Raw genomic sequence first — 16537 nt, 5'->3', positions numbered from 1 at the left:
TTCTTGACTGTGTATAACATAATGAGGTTAAAGTATTCAAGGAATTCTGAAGGAATTTCTGTGCATCATGGTCAACGGCACAAGCCTGAGGTGAATAACTGTGCTCTCTGATCCCTCCATCGCCATGGCATCAAAAAGCATCATACATCTATGAACAAAAAGCAGATTGGTTCAGGAACGCTTTGGGAAACATTTGTAACATAATATGCTGTTATATCCATAAATACCAATTAAGCTTTACTGAGCCAATAGGAAGCCTCAAGTTAACCATGTCCAGAAACACTGCCGACTTCTCTGGGCTCAGAGGCATCTAGGACGGACCAGCACACAATGATGGACCAGCAGACAGTGAAGGACCAGCACACAAAGAAATGGACACAATGTGCTCTTGACCAAAAACAAACAGCGCCATCCAGACTGTTTTCAGTCCAAAAGACAGGGTCTGCTATGATATGGACTTGGTCACTGCCCTTGGTAAAAGTAACGTACACTTCTGTGACGGCACCAGGCACCATTAATACTGAAAGGTACAGAGCAATTTTAAAGCAACATGTGCTGCCTTGAAGATCATCTTTTCCAGGGATGCACATGCATATTTCAACAATGCAAAGGCTATACACACACACACACACACACATATATATATATATATATATATATAGATAGATAGATAGATAGATAGATAGATAGATAGATAGATAGTGTGTGTGTGTGTGTGTGTGTGTGTGTGTGTGTGCAAAGTAGGCTATATTCTTTCTCATGAACTACTTTAATATTGTAAAAAAAATAAAAATAAATAAAGCATCTCACTGCTCTTTAATTAGGCTCATCTCCAATGTCCAAATGATAAATGTTGAAAACAGACAGAACTGTGATGCTCATCTAGATGTGGAATATAAAAACCCATACAGCTGTAAACCATTGCATTTAATGGAAATGCCCAGTTTGGTTAAATGACGTTACCTCTTACAGGATGCACATGATTTTCTACAGTAAGAGTTGTACCTTATTTTAAACATCTGCAAAGTCTGAATTGTCAACAAACTAGTAAGACTTTTCATTTAGTTGAAGTTATTTTATATTACACATGTGATGATGTGGGACTTTATCCAGCTCCTCCTCTCCTCCTGCTACTGTATGAAGCAGTAATGATCACTGGTGTGTTTATCAGAGCTGATCTCAGTACAGTGTTACCCAGCTGATAGAATAAACACCATCAGATCATCTGAAGAACACAGTGACTGATCTGCTGGATGTTTCAAAACATTTGTTGATGAGTTCTAGCTGAGTTGTTGAGTCCTAGATACCATCATAATGTGTCATTACTATATTAGCAGAGGTGAAGTGTTTTAGATGAGACCTCAGATGGTGAGAGATCGAGTATGTTTAAGTGTCGACTTCCAACAGCAAAACCTCCCCAATGACCACTGTAGCCTGACACATTAACCCTTTTCACTCATGGACAAATGTCAAATAAAGCTGGTCAAAATTTCAGCTACACAGTACATATTAATCACATGTACCTGACGTTACTGTTTCACTCGTCTGATCATCTCTGGTGAGATTGTCTCTGTCTGCAGTGTGTGAACTGACATGAAGAGGGCGCTGTTCCAACTGCTGGGTGAAATTGGGGATTTCCATCCATCCATCCATCCATCCATTTTCTAAGCCGCTTCTCCGTCAGGGTCGCGGGGGGGGTGCTGGAGCCTATCCCAGCAGTCATTGGGCGGAAGGCAGGATACACCCTGGACAGGTCGCCAGTCCATCGCAGGGCAGACAGACAGACACAGACAGTCACTCACACCTAGGGGCAATTTAACACGTCCAATTGGCCTGACTGCATGTCTTTGGACTGTGGGAGGAAACCGGAGAACCCGGAGGAAACCCACGGGGAGAACATGCAAACTCCACACAGAGAGGACCCTGGTCGCCCGGCCAGGGAATCGAACCCAGGCCCTCCTCGCTGTGAGGCGACAGCGCTACCCACCACGCCACCGTGAGTTTAATTGAGAAAGCCCTTTTCACACCTTCAGTATGTGACATTTTTATTATTTACATTTTTTGATTATTTTCAATTTTAAGTAATTAAGTTTTACGTGATATTTTTTTAATCCCACAAACGGGGAAATTCCACCTCTGCATTTAACCCATCCGTGAAGTGAAACACCACATACACACTTGTGAATACACACACACTAGGGGGCAGTGAGCACACTTGCCCGGAGTGGTGGGCAGCCCTATCCACAGCACCCGGGGAGCAGTTGGGGGTTTAGGTGTCTTCCTCAAGGACACCTCAGTCATGGACTGTCAGCTCTGGGGATCAAACCGGCAACCTTCAAGTCACAGGGCCAGTTCCCTAATCTCCAGCCCACGACTGCCCCCAACGTGTGGGCTTTCATTTGATATTTTAGCATTCTTACATATTAATTCCTGTGTCAACTGTCAGCAGCTTCATCCTGATGGAACAATAGTGTCTGTTACATCTGCAGAACGTTACTCTTCAGTTTATGGAATAATATTAGAAATCTGAATATTGTTATAGCCTTTATTAGTCAAACATTCCAGCATGTAAAGATGAGTGTCTGGCATTAAACAGCTCCGTCCAGCGTGTGAACGTGGTGAGAGAACACAAAGCTGCCGGCTGACACGTTCTGAGAATAAGAGCTGATACACAACATTCATATCAGGATATTTTCAGATCTCGGTATTTCATATAAAGTCCAAGAGGAAGAGCGTTTATCAGCTACTCATACAGATGTGTTCACATTTGAAAAGTTATTCATATTATTCTGTTCACCTGCACCAGCTTCCACCAATGGCCATCCAGACACTGCTACTGGGGTAGTACAATGCGGCCTAATAACTATTGATTATTTTCATAAATGATGTTAATATATAAACCATGTTACTTTTAAAAATACAGAATGGTTCAACATTTGATTAGTTTACTCAGCTAGAACACACATTTACTATGTCTAGCTAAATGTTAGGCAGCTTTCCATCTCCTCTAATAGCGACACATTTCTGTAGTTTATAGAAACATGTGAAATTACTGTAGAGAGAACATGCGGCTGCTTCTATGAAGATACATCTGAAGGTGACACCCCTGTGTATTTACTCAAGATGTAGTGCTGTGATACACCTCTAACAGTGAGTACGTCACCAGTAGGTATATCATCATTGCATGCATTGTTAATGTGTATCTACATGATTATTAAAGAGATTTGAGGAACTTTTGCTGAATGAAACCGATTAACTGGCTGAAAAAGAATCTTAGAGCAGCACCTTGGACAGCACCGTCACCTGTACACAACCACACCTCACAAACCGTAGACCTGCACTCCCATCTAGAGGAAGAGTTTTGACTAACACTATCGTACAGTGACCTTATCACGGTGTAAGAAACAAAGTGACCACAGCTAAGTAACCGATGAACAGAGAGTTTTAGAGGTTCAGAGAATAAAAATGTGTATTTAAGCAGGAAATTAGAAATTACGTTGTGTATCTGCACGTCTACATTCCACAACACGTGGCAAGATGTATGTTGATTGGTACAAAGTTGAAACCTTTTAAGAAAGTTACTGAACTGTACTGACAGCGCTGTTCCATTAACTGCATTGACCTGTCTTATTGTTCTGACTGTGGCACAAAGTCAACCTCCTAAAACTGCATTAGTTCATTTTTAACAGTTTACACCGGTGTACTTTACATAACCATTGGTCGACTGATTTTATTACCTTTCTTTACATTTTACAACGCCATTCAGTGTTATGTACACATTTGAAAAGAAGAGCAGATACAGAGATCCATAACTGATAATATAAACTGAAACAGATACAAAGGAATGGACAAACGCACGTCCATAAAAGTGAAAATAGTCCAGATTTTCTTTGGAAGTCCAGTAATAGCAGCCTGACTCAAATCAACACAGTCAATCCAGCTCCTCAGGTAATTATGAATCAGATGCGCTGTGGACAAAGAACAAATGAAACTGTTCAGGGCAGCTGGTCCTCAGGTCTGGACCAAAACCACTGACCTTTAATACACAGCACAAATCTTCCAACAGAGAAGAGCACCATCGTTTGGCCTGTAGGGGGAGCTCTAACAATGAACTAGACTCATATGAAGATGAGGGAGGAAAGAGAAAGAGGGGGGGGGGGGGGGGGGGGGGGGGGTTAACTTTTAACCTCCTGTCCTGTTCACTGACCTGCAGTTTAAAGCCTCATTATTGATGAAGTCGTCCAGACTTCAGCTCCAGTGATGCGTCTCAGTGCAGAGCTGCCGACTGAAATGAGGCTCTGATGAAAGATCTGGTAGAACATTGTTTAGCCTGAACCAGAATCACTGAGCTGCTCTCTAATAACCACCTTTACCCTCTAGATCAGGAACAGAGGAACAGAGGAACTGACCTCAGACCGTCTTCAACATTTAGGAGGAAGAGCTTCACTGGTTGTTGCCCTCTGGAGGTGGAGATTTGTAATGAGAAATCTTAGAGATGTGGAGGTGGGCGGTGATGGGGAGGTGGAGCAGTGAGCTCCTTCTTTCTCTCTAAGCTCAGGTGCTCACATCGTGCTTAATGAGATGCTGATGCTGGATGGGCTTTAGCAGAGTGGGCACCTTTTAAAAGGAGGGAGAGGAAAGAAGAAAAGAAGAGGGAAGGACAACCAGCAACCTGAAAAAAGCCTGAAAAGTTGGTGTGTAAGTAAAAAGCTGAAAAATCTGGTTAGAACTCACTGAACTCACTGAAAAGTGTCCGGTACTTGGACTTATGGTTGTAGATTTATGTTCTGCTGTATCTGTCCTGCTGGCCTCTAGCAGCCTTCCTTCTTCGTGTGTTACACTGATATTTCACATTGTATGTTTTTATTCTTATTAAAAACATTACATACAGCAGATTTGCAGCTCACACACTGAGCTCTGTTGGGATAACTTGGATGTATATTGGAAAACTTGGTATCCCATTGATCTCAGTGTAACAACATGACCTGCTATAACTGATACATGCAGTATTGGTAAACTGATGGAATTAAACTGACAGCGTTTATAAAATGGAAAAATCAATGAACTACTACAAATGACCAATTAAATTAATAATGATGTCTTTATTCCGAGAAATCAATCAATCAAATCTCAATAATTTGGACTTCAAACAACACAAAGTCTGAGTTCATATCTCAAAATAGTCCAAATAAAGTGTAATGAATCCCCAAACACCAATAAAAAGATTAGTAAATAAAACACTGCTTACTGCATATGTTAAAGATACAGATAAAAGTTTTAAAGAATGATGAAAAATAAATGACATGATAAAAGTAAATAAAGATATGAGTTTCTATATCCACATATCATAAAAGAGAGAAAAAAGTGAAAAAATTAAATATTAAACTTTAAAACTTTAATCCTCTTCACTACTAACAGTTCAGTTTCATGCACAGTAACAACAAAGAACAGCTCAACATATCATGGAGTCCATCCAGACCAAAGCTCTCTCTCTCTCCCTCTCTCTCACACTCTCTCTCTCTCTCTCTCTCTCTCTTTCTCTCTCTCTGTCTCTCTCTCTTTCTCTCTCTCTCTGTCTCTCTCTCGCCCTCTCTCTCTCTCTCTCTCTCTCTCTCTCTGTATAGCAGATCTAGTCTTTTCTGACTGTGCTGTAAATCACAGAGGGATCTTCCACATTCTGAGTTGGTGACCTACGAAACAAAGAAAGAACAGAAAGAAAAACTGAAACCACAGCTTGACTCTTTCCCATCTTTAATGAACATGATCTCCACTACTCTCCATTTATTTAACACACTCAGTGTTGATCCAGCAGATGATGCTGAGATGAGAACTGAATTAGTCAAACAGTCCAGAGACCTTTTTCTGATAAAACAGCAGCTGCACCTAAAACAAAGTTCTGCCTCTGAAATTTCACTGAGAATCTAAATGATCTTCTAACTCTGTGAAGCTGCTCACAGTGCTGAGTTCAGCTCTGCTGATATTAAACAGTAACTAGTGAAATAAACATTTTCTACAGCTCCTTTATTTGTGTATGTCATGTATTATACCTGTGCTTGACACCAGAGGTCAGCCTCACCTGAGTTCAGTTCTAATAGTAATGCCTTGATCTCATTCACCTTCAGCTCATCTACCTCCCTTTATAAGACCCATCATATGCTCTCTGCACAGTACTGCCAGTTCGTCTCTGTGCTGAGCCATGTATCCCCTCATGTACTGGATTTATGGTTGACTTGGATTTACAGCTGACTTTGCCCTTTTGAATTCTCTGTGGTAGGTTTTTGAATCTATCATGGTTTTATTAGTATGTTGGACTGTTTTTTGACTCTGCTTAACGCTTTGTGATTTTTGACATTTGGAGAGCCTTCCTTACAGTGAATAACCCATCAAAACATTATCAGGTGTGCTCTTATCATACCATATCAAGAAAATGGCTGTAAACAAACTTCTGAATAACTGGCTAAATAACTGGATGTTTGTCACACCATAATAAATAAATAAATAAATAAGCATTTCTGAAGAACTTTACTTTGTGTATTATGTCTCATAACACTGTGCTCTGCCCTCACCTGAGCACTAATCCACTTTAGTTTTCCATATTAATGTAAACTTGTTATCATGAATTTGTTAAGGATTAATTAAAGCCCCAGGTAATCTAAAGGCAAGAGTGCTGTCTATGTCGGTTAGTGTTATTATGTGAGCACACAATATGCATGTCTATATTTTGCCATATGGACAACATGTGAGTGTCTAAATGTATTTCATCAGCAATTTAACTTTTCTGTAGTTATACTGATGTTGCTTATAAGATCCAGAGACATTTTATCAGACACTTCTGAATGATCCTACTTTAAGGTCCGAACAAAATAGTGAGTGAAAGTTTGGGAAATGGAATGCACACTAATGTAACATTGGAAATCCAATGAACGGGATAACAGAAACAGAATAAGTTTCTAAGCCTTTTCTCTCTTCTGGAAACAAAGTTTCTCTGGGCTGCTTTATATAAAGCTCAGTGAAACTCACCCAGTGGCAGCTGTGCGCTGGTGGAATGTAACACTGGCATATTGGGGCTCCCCCTGCTGGTCAGTGCTGGTCACTTCATCATACAGAACATCAGCAGCTGCAGAGTCAGCAGAGTCAGCAGCCTGTGCAGGTCTGGATGTGCTGGGTGTAACGTTGGTGTAGAGGACATCATCCTGAGGGTAAAGAGTTCATGCAGAACAGTTTAAATGGCTAATCTTCTGAGAAACAAGGCAGAAACATCTTCGATTTGACACACACTGTTTTGAATATGTTCTTTTCTATGGTTCTGTCACGATTGGCCCCTCCCAGTCTTCCATGTGCTTTTTGTTTTGGTCTCATCCATGTGCTTTCTTTGTTTTGATTCCTTCCCAGTCCAGCCCCCTTGTTTTCTGAATCCGTCCCTGATTGTTACCACCTGTGTTTTACACCTGTGTCCTGTTATCCCTTCTTAGCCCTCTTGTATTTAAGCCCTGTGTTTTTCTTAATTGGTTGTTGGTCTTTGTATTGTATGTATTGTTTGAAACATTTGATTTGCGGGATGTTTGAAGTCTGTTGTATTCTCATGCTGTTTGTTTATTCCAGCCCCCATTGAGGTTTTCCTGCATTTCTTTCGTTATATCTGTCCCTCCTGTTCTCCGTGTTGGCTCTCCGACCCTGGACCGTTTTACATTTACATTTACGGCATTTGGCTGACGCTTCCCGACTTACAATTTGATCAGTTTACACAGGTAGGCCAAGGTGGTGTTAGGAGTCTTGCCCAAGGACCCTTATTGGTATAGTGTAGGGTGCTTGCCCTGGTCGGGGATTGAACCCCAGTCTACAAAGGCAAAGGCAAAGAAGGCAAAGGTGTTAACCACTACACTATCCAACCACCATTTTGACGTTGATTATGTATTTGCCCTGTGTCTGCTTATGTGTCCCCTGTCTTTTCTGTTCCTTTGTTTTTGCCCTCCTCTGTTCCTGTTGTTGTGTTGTTCCCTGCTGTTGTGTCTGTGCCCGTTCCCATTCCTGTTGTGGTTCCCTTTCCTGTCTCTCCTTCTGTTTCTGTATTTTACTGAACTGCACTAATAATAAGAATTAATTCTGTATTTTTCTTTTTCGGTAGCATTACTGGCTTTAGGCACTGGCAGCGTCTGAGCTCAAGAATAGTTTGGACTCAAACTTTATTGTACTTGTTAGGAGACATCATCTGAGTGCATAACAATACATTTGTAAGTATCTCTGGATAAGAGCGTCTGCTGAATGGACTGAATATAAATGTACCTGTCTTGTTTTATTGTGATCAGGTCCAGCAGCTCTTTTCTTCATTCTGTGAAAACTGGACAAAACAATCAATATATTCTAATTAGTTTAAGGACAAAATCATTTTATCTGTTAATCCATTTCTACAACAAGAATAAAGTCATTTCTTCATACTGTAGTAACAGGTTTGGAAATTATTGCTGACCTGCAGATGCAGATTAGGACAGTAATAAGGAGAAAACCTCCTCCTCCCACTGCAAACCAGACTGCAGACCAACTCTGACCTGCAGAAAAGATCATTAATATCACTTTTATTCTGTCATTACTGTAAAAGTGAACACAGAGAAACAGCGTTTATCTCATTATTCCCCACCTACTTTTAACAGTGACCATCACAGTTCCATTCAGAGCTCCATGGTCATTCTGAGCTTCACAGTAGTGCAGTCCAATGTGGTCAGCAGTGATGCTGATGATGCTGTAATTCTGTCCAGATTCTACAGGTGAGGTTCCACCTTCTTTAAACCAGGTGTAGTTCTTCACAGGTGGGTTTCCATCACTGCTGCAGGTCAGAGTCACTGAACTGCCCTCCACTATTTCACCAGAGGGACTGATGGACACTGAGACCCTCTTTGGAGGATCTACAACAGATGAAAAATTTGAAAAATAATATTTTAGTGTTTGAGTTTCGGTTGAATTTAACTGAATACCTCAACATTAACTTACATGTGACATTTATATACACAGCAGTGGATCTTCTCTTTCCATGATCATTCCGACTCTGGCATGTGTATTCTCCACTGTGCTCAGATCTGATGTTGGGAATGCTGTAGGTTTTTCCTTCTACTACTGGTGTTGATCCCTTAAACCAGGTGTAGTTCTTCACAGGTGGGTTTCCATCACTGCTGCAGGTCAGAGTCATTGAACTGCCCTCCACTATTTCACCAGAGGGACTGATGGACACTGAGATGTTCTTTGGAGGATCTAGAGATTGATATGAATTGATTTCATACAGTAAACAAGACAAATATATCTAGTTTGTGTTTGACCAAGCTAAATAAAATAGATTCATCATATTGTTCCATTTCTGTCAATATTGCTAAGTAACATCTTTCATTTTAAATTGCTTTGAAGGAAAAAACAAACAAACAAAACAAAAATAAAAACTCACATCTGACTCTGAGGTTGTGAGCAGTAGAGCGGAGGCGTTGAGATCCTCCTACAGCACAGCTATAACTGCCTGCATCCTCACTGCTGACCGTCTGCAGGTGGAGCTGGTTGTTCTTGATGGTCTTTGTGGTTAAAGGACGTCCATTTTTGTACCAGATGAATGTTGGGTCAGTCAGACTGCAGGTGGTCTTACATGTCAGATCTGCTGTTTGTCCCTCGGTCACTTCTTCAGGAGCTTCTACATGGAGCTCTAAGACAATAAGAGGAACATTAGATCAGAGAAAATCTGTAAAGACAGTTTCCTTCATTCATGAAGGTTAGAAACCACTGCAGATTTAACGTCATTAGCCTCATTCTGCATGCTGTATGATCTTCTCTGCTTCTGAATCCTTAAACAGTTGTACGTTGATGAAAAAGCAGTGAGTTGTGTAAAAATGATAAATGAGCTTCAGTGCATGTAACGGGCATCACCCCAGTTTTCCCAGTAAAGCCAAAATTCACATGAAACACACCAGAATTCCTGCAGATATTTTGATACTGAGTCTATAAACAACAACAAAAAACCACACACACACACTTTCTAAGCTGCTTATCCTTCTGGGTCACAGGGGTATCTGGAGCCTATCCCAGCAGTCATCAGGCCTTCTGCAGGAAACACCCTGGACAGGTCAGCAGTCCATCACAGGACGGAAAGGACCCCGGTCACCTGTCTAGGAATCGAACTCAGGCCCTTATTGCTGTCAGGCAACAGTGCTACCCATTTTCTTCTTACATTGTAGATTGATGTGATTATGTAGTGTCATTTTTTTTAAATAAAACACTGATTGCTGGACTTCAGGTGGCACCAGGTTGTAGGAGGGAGGGTGAAAATGAGCTCTTACAAAAACCAATTAAAACTACCCCATTAAAACGATACTAATGACAGAAAACTGAGTCAAACTGAAAGAAACTCAAGAAAGAAAGTCGAAACAAAAGAAATGGAGAGAAAGGGGGGAACTAACAAAAAAGGACAGCATGAATGAAGGATGTAGTGATGCAGAGAAGGAAACAATGCCGGGGAAGAAGCATGCTCGCAGCTCACCGGATACATGGCACCCCGGAGGGATCTGAGAGAAGTGACTCTATAGGATTTGTGACCGATTCTGTTCGCTCATCAATGCAAATCTCAGATGATTGGAACATCCGTATTGAAGGAGCACACCGCTCACTGGTTCCTCACTGGGACCAACTGATCCCATGCTAAGGGACATGGGGATCTACGTTGAGAAGGACAAGACAGAAACACTATAGAGGAGATGCCACAAGCCAGTTGGACCACGATGACAGGACAGAGAGGCAGGACAAAACAGCCACACACCACTCAGGTGGGCTTCATTGAGTGAGCTCATTTTCACGGACATCATGGTAAGCATCAGAGAAAAGGATTTGAATAACAGTGAATGAAGGAAGTATCAGCCTAATGTAGTACACATTGAGTATGAACAAGGGGGACACTACTTGTATAATTCAACAGAAACATTGACCACATGGAGCGAGATAGATACTCAGTTAGAGTGGCAACTTTACATAACAGTTGAGAACTTGCAGTTGCATAGCACTAATTCCCTAGAAAGAACTCGCCACATCTCTCTGGCCTTGGGACTTTTGGAAGTCATATTCTATTGTTATTCTATATTAGTTGTGAAGATTATTGTTTGCCTTTTTTTACTGTGCAAAGTTTGGCACAATTGCTTTGGTTTCTATGAGATGTTGAGTTCATGGACTTCAAATTAAAATGACATGAACGGTTGAATCTTGTATCCTACTGTGTACATCGTTTAAATCATCGCCTTAAAAGGAAGAGGATGTTGAGTGAACTGAAAGTGCTTAAATGCTCAAATGCCCTGCTAGAAGAAACACATTTGGTGGAGGATGAATGTAAAAAAAAACTGAAAAGGGAATGGATAAATCAAGTATTGCATGCCTCAATATTTGTGTAGCCAAACTGTCCAGTAAATCTATACCATTCTCCATTCTATTATACCATTATACCATTCTATACCAGAATATGGGAAGATAGGTAATGGTACTTCGCTTGTTACACCTATGACTGACCATCTGGACCCTAAATGCGTAAATGCCCATAAACAGTGCAGCCAAGGAGATTACTAGTAATGTGAAAGGGATGATAATATTGGTGGACATTTCAATGTGGTACAGAATGGTAAAATAGACAGGCCGCCACAAGAACAGGGACCAACTACAAAAAATTCCAAAGTCATAAGTGACTGGGAGGGGCCAATCGTGACACACAACAGAAGCTGAGCATCATTAGAGCAGATTAATAAAATCAGTGATGATAAAACAACATGAATATTCAGAGCAGTCATGAATAAACATTACTCTGAATCCAGAGCTGTGTCTTATAGCTGGACAATGGGATGATTAACTCACCTGTAACTCTGAGCTGAACTCCAGGAACACCTGTCCATCTTTCTTTTTCTACATTTGTTATGATTCTGAAGCAGAACTGATGTTCATCCTTCTTCATTACCTCACTCAGTTTGAGGGAGAAGTGTTTCTGATCATCAGTGAAAAACTCGACTCTGCCTGAATAATCTGGGTCTTTACTCAGATCAGTCGGCTCCACCCCTGGAACTGGGTATATGATCCAGAAAGTCTCCGTCACTGTGAGACCTTCTGGGTGAGTAAAAGTTCCGTTCATAAACACTGTGGATCCTTTTAAAGCACAGATTTCCTGTTGGTTGTACTTCACACTCCACTCTGTTCCAAAAGCTCCTGAAACATATGATGCATGAAAGAGCTGATTACAGAGTCTGGAGCCCATAAGACAGTCAGAGTTACTGTAGCTTACAGCTTCACTTCTCTCCTCTCCAACTCCAGCAGCTACTCTACACCACTGAGCTGATTCTGAGAGAAACCACAAACCACAACAAACACTGACTCACCAGCAGTCATGAGCAGAAAGACCAGAGGAAGAGGAGGAGCCGTTCTCAATGACCTCATCACAGCAGCCTGCAGGATATTTATAAAGTTTTTTAAATTAATTAATCAGTTCTTCTCTTTTTCCATAACTGTTTGTTATCTTAACCAGACTGCGAATAACAAGAACTTGATTAAAGCGACATTTCTGAGCATCTATGACTGCAAGGTACTTCACAAGGGAAGATCTACACTGACCAAACTGGATCACCTTCATTCAGAGCTATTCCCGCCCTTAGTGGAGATTTAAGGCTTCATATTTTGTTCCTCAGACAAAAACAGGACTTAGCAAACATTTTCTTCTCAATATATTTGTTTTGTTTACTTCTTAAGCATCATGTGATCAAATACATTCTCCAGACTTTCCCCCCAAAACAGTCCCAAATAAATATGATAAAGATGAAATATGATAAAGATGAACTGAACTTCTTTGAAGCTGAAATGTTTGAAACTTCGGTCTAAACACAAAGACCTAAAATTGCTCTGTATCTTTTTCATAAACTATTAAAATCTTCTGACGTAAAGAAATCATCTTACCGTTCTGTAACGAGGCTCCTCTTCAACGTCCAGATGAGAAATGGTGAGAACAGAGACGGCGCTGAGAGGTTGTTGCTTCGTTCCTCTTCTTGAATATATGTGGTCATCTGAGCTGCAGCAAGAGATGAACTTTATCTTAAACTTCTGCAAGATCTAAAATTAACTTCCAGAGAAAGGATGAAGTCTTTCTGTTTTAAATGTCTGTTAAAGATCTTTAATATTAGACATGAACTGATGTAGGACCAGCTCCTCCTCTCCTCCTGCTGCTGTATGAAGCAGTAATGATCACTGGTGTGTTTATCAGAGCTGATCTCAGTACAGTGTTACCCAGCTGATAGAATAAACACCAACAGATCATCTGAAGAGCACAGTGACTGATCTGCTGGATGGTCCAGGACTGTTTTTAGGGATATCCCATTATTATATGAAGTGTAGTTCTTTAGATGAGCCATTAGCGTATCAGTTTGCAATTAGTGTGTTTGCACCTTAGCTAGCATGTTAGCACTTTAGCTTGTTCCTCCACACATTTGTACTATTACTCTTCTCTCTCAGCAAAACTAATGAACACACACACACACACACACACACACACACACACACACACGCACATTTGCAGAAGCATTCGCTCGTCTGCTTTCACACGCATATGAACTTGAGTGACATCCCCTTCTTAATCCATAGAGTTTAAGAAAGTTGGTGACCTCTGAGCACTATGTGCCTCAGCATCTGCTGTCATTTTACGTGGCCGACCACTTCATGGCTGAGTTGCTGTCGTTCCCAATCGCTTCCACTTTGTTATAATCCCACTGACAGTTGACTGTGGAATATTTAGTAATGAGGAAATTTCACGACTGGACTTGCTGCCCAGGTGGCGTCCGATCACGGTACCACGCTGGAATTCACTGAGCTCCTGAGAGCGACCCATTCTTTCACTAATGTCTGTAGAAGCAGTCTGCAGGCCTAGAGGCTCGGCTTTATACACCTGTGGCCATGGAAGTGATTTAAATACCTGAATTCACCACACAGTGTTCACTCTCCACTGCATATCAATCTATCAATTTTGGGGAGAGTCAAAATCTCCAAATTCCTTGGAGTTCACATCACCGATGACCTCATTCAGACCCTTAACAACACCTGACTAGCTGAAAAAGCCCAGCAGCATCTTCAATTCACAGTAAGAAAAAATAAACTCCCATTTTCCATTCTCACTATGTTCTATAGGGGAACAGACATTGCCATGCATGTTTTGCTCTGTTCAGTTATTGTCTTGTGTATTTGTTATTCTGTATATTCGTGATCTTGTGTATTTATTGTATATTCCACACTTGTTCCATATTGTTGTATAACTTAATGTAGTCCTGTGTCAGGTGCTGCTGTTTTTTTTACCTGAGGCATAGCTTTAGATTAATAGCATACGTATCCATTAGTTTTAGATTTTAACAGTGAATTTGTCTGAATGTTCCTGTGGCCTGTTTGTAGTGTCAAGCTTGGCTGAAGCTGCTAAGGTTCTCATAGCATGTCTGAGGTTACTGAGAGTGCATATTCATATCAGTGAGTGACGCCACGCCTGGGTGTAGATAATGTCATTTTCTCTGAAAGTATGAGATGAACCCCAGCAGAGCAGCAGTAGCACCTATCTACCTTTAGATCTGAGATCATTATGATTGGAGTCTGATATGCTGGTTAACTTAATGAGTCATTGTTGCCTATCGTTACTGACTTTCAAAAGGGATCTTGTTTTTTGGATATGCTATGATATGATATATGATATATGCTATGATATATGCTAAGTGGAGCCTCCCCAGGATGCAAAGAAGACACGACAGGATATCTTCTTAAGGTGTGGTTCCTTAAATGCATGACAGAGGGAATCTTGGCCACAACTGGCAGAAAGACCAGAAGTGAGAGCAATCCACCAACTAAGAAGCTATCTCAGGAGCCATCCAATGGCCTGAGACAGAAGGCGCAGCTGTGGGAGCCAGTGAATAAAACACACCCAAAAGAGATGCAGCAGCTTGGGAAGCAAGTACTGGATCAGAATGGGGAGCTGAGACAGTTGCTGAACAGTGAGTCCCACTGGATAAGCATCAGCTAGGTTCTTCACAAGGGAAGATGTATAGTGATCAACCTGGATCACCTTTATTCAGAGCTATTCCTGCCCTTAGTGGATATTTAAGGCATCACATTTTGTTCCTCAGACAAAAACAAAACATTTTCTTCCCAATACATTTGTTTGTTTTATATTACTTATTAAGCATCATGTGATCATATGCGTTCTCCAGACTTTCCCCCTAAACAACCCACCTGAGACAATAAAGATGAACTGAACTTCTTTGCAATTTAATGGTAGAGACATCGGTCTAAACACAAAGACCTAAATTTGCTCTGTATCTTTTTAATGGCATTTTGGCTGATGCTCTTATCCAGAGCGACTTACAATTTGATCATTTTACACAAATGGCCTAACTGCATGTCTTTTGGACTGTGGGAGGAAACCGACGCAGACACGGGGAGAACATGCAAACTCCACACAGAGAGGACCCCGGTCGCCCGGCCGGGGAATCGAACCCAGGCCCTCCTCGCTGTGAGGCGGCAGCGCGACCCACCACACCACCGTGCCGCCCATCTTTTTTATAAACTATTAAAATCTTCTGAAGTAAAGAAATCATCTTACCGTTCTGTAACGAGGCTCCTCTTCAACGTCCAGATGAGAAATGGTGAGAACAGAGACGTCGCTGAGAGGATGAACTAGATGTGGTTAGAGATAAGTAGACAGATGAAACTCCCAGAGTTATTAATACACTTTCTCTTACAAAATATATGTGGTCGTCTGAGCTGCAGCAAGAGAGGAACTTTATCTTAAACTTCCAAAATTATCTTCCAGAGAAATGATGAAGTCTTTCTGTTTTAAACGTCTGTTAAAGATCTTTAATATTAGACATGAACTGATGTAGGACCAGCCCCTCCTCTCCTCCTGCTGCTGTATGAAGCAGTAATGATCAGTGATGTGTTTATCAGAGCTGATCTCAGTACAGTGTTACCCAGCTGATAGAATAAACACCATCAGATCATCTGAAGAACACAGTGACTGATCTGCTGGATGGTCCAGGGCTGTTTTTAAGGGATATTTCATTACTGTATGAAGTAAAGTTCTTTAGATGAGGCATTAGTGTATCAGTTTGCAATTAGTGTGTTTGCACCTTAGCTAGCATGTTAGCCCTTTAGTTTGTTCCTCCACACATTTGTACTATTACTCTTCTCTCTCAGCAAAACTAATGAACACACACACACACACATTTGTAGAAGTATTGGCTCGTCTTCCTTCACACGCATATGAACTTGAGTGACATCCCCTTCTAAATCCACAGGGTTTAATATGATGTCGGCCCACCCTTTGCAGCTATAACAGCTTCAGCTCTTCTGGGAAGGCTTTCCACAAGGGTTAGGAGTGTTTATGGGAATTTCTGACCGTTCTTCCAGAAGCACATTTGTGAGGTCAGACAATGATGTTGGACGAGAAGGTCTGGCTCACAGTCTCCGCTCTAATTCATCCCAAAGGTGTTCTATGGGGTTGAGGTCAGGACTCTGT

General features: G+C 41.2%; 1 protein-coding gene across 1 annotated transcript in view; it reads right to left on the bottom strand.

Moving 5' to 3' along the window:
* Positions 1 to 5593: 5593 nt before the first annotated feature.
* Positions 5594 to 16537, bottom strand: part of LOC119264729 (B-cell receptor CD22-like) — a 50460-nt gene continuing 39516 nt past the window's right edge. Inside the window, exons 6-9 of the mRNA XM_037543468.1 lie at positions 8468 to 8546; positions 8284 to 8338; positions 7021 to 7193; positions 5594 to 5690 (exon numbers count right to left, since the gene is read on the bottom strand). Of these exons, the coding sequence (XP_037399365.1) occupies positions 5630 to 5690; positions 7021 to 7193; positions 8284 to 8338; positions 8468 to 8546 (368 nt within the window). The 3' untranslated portion in view covers positions 5594 to 5629. The remainder of the gene's footprint in view (positions 5691 to 7020; positions 7194 to 8283; positions 8339 to 8467; positions 8547 to 16537) is intronic.

This window comes from Pygocentrus nattereri, chromosome 12 (assembly GCF_015220715.1).
Source record: "Pygocentrus nattereri isolate fPygNat1 chromosome 12, fPygNat1.pri, whole genome shotgun sequence".
NCBI classification, from domain to species: domain Eukaryota; kingdom Metazoa; phylum Chordata; class Actinopteri; order Characiformes; family Serrasalmidae; genus Pygocentrus; species Pygocentrus nattereri.
This window is presented reverse-complemented; position numbering and strand designations above follow the sequence as displayed.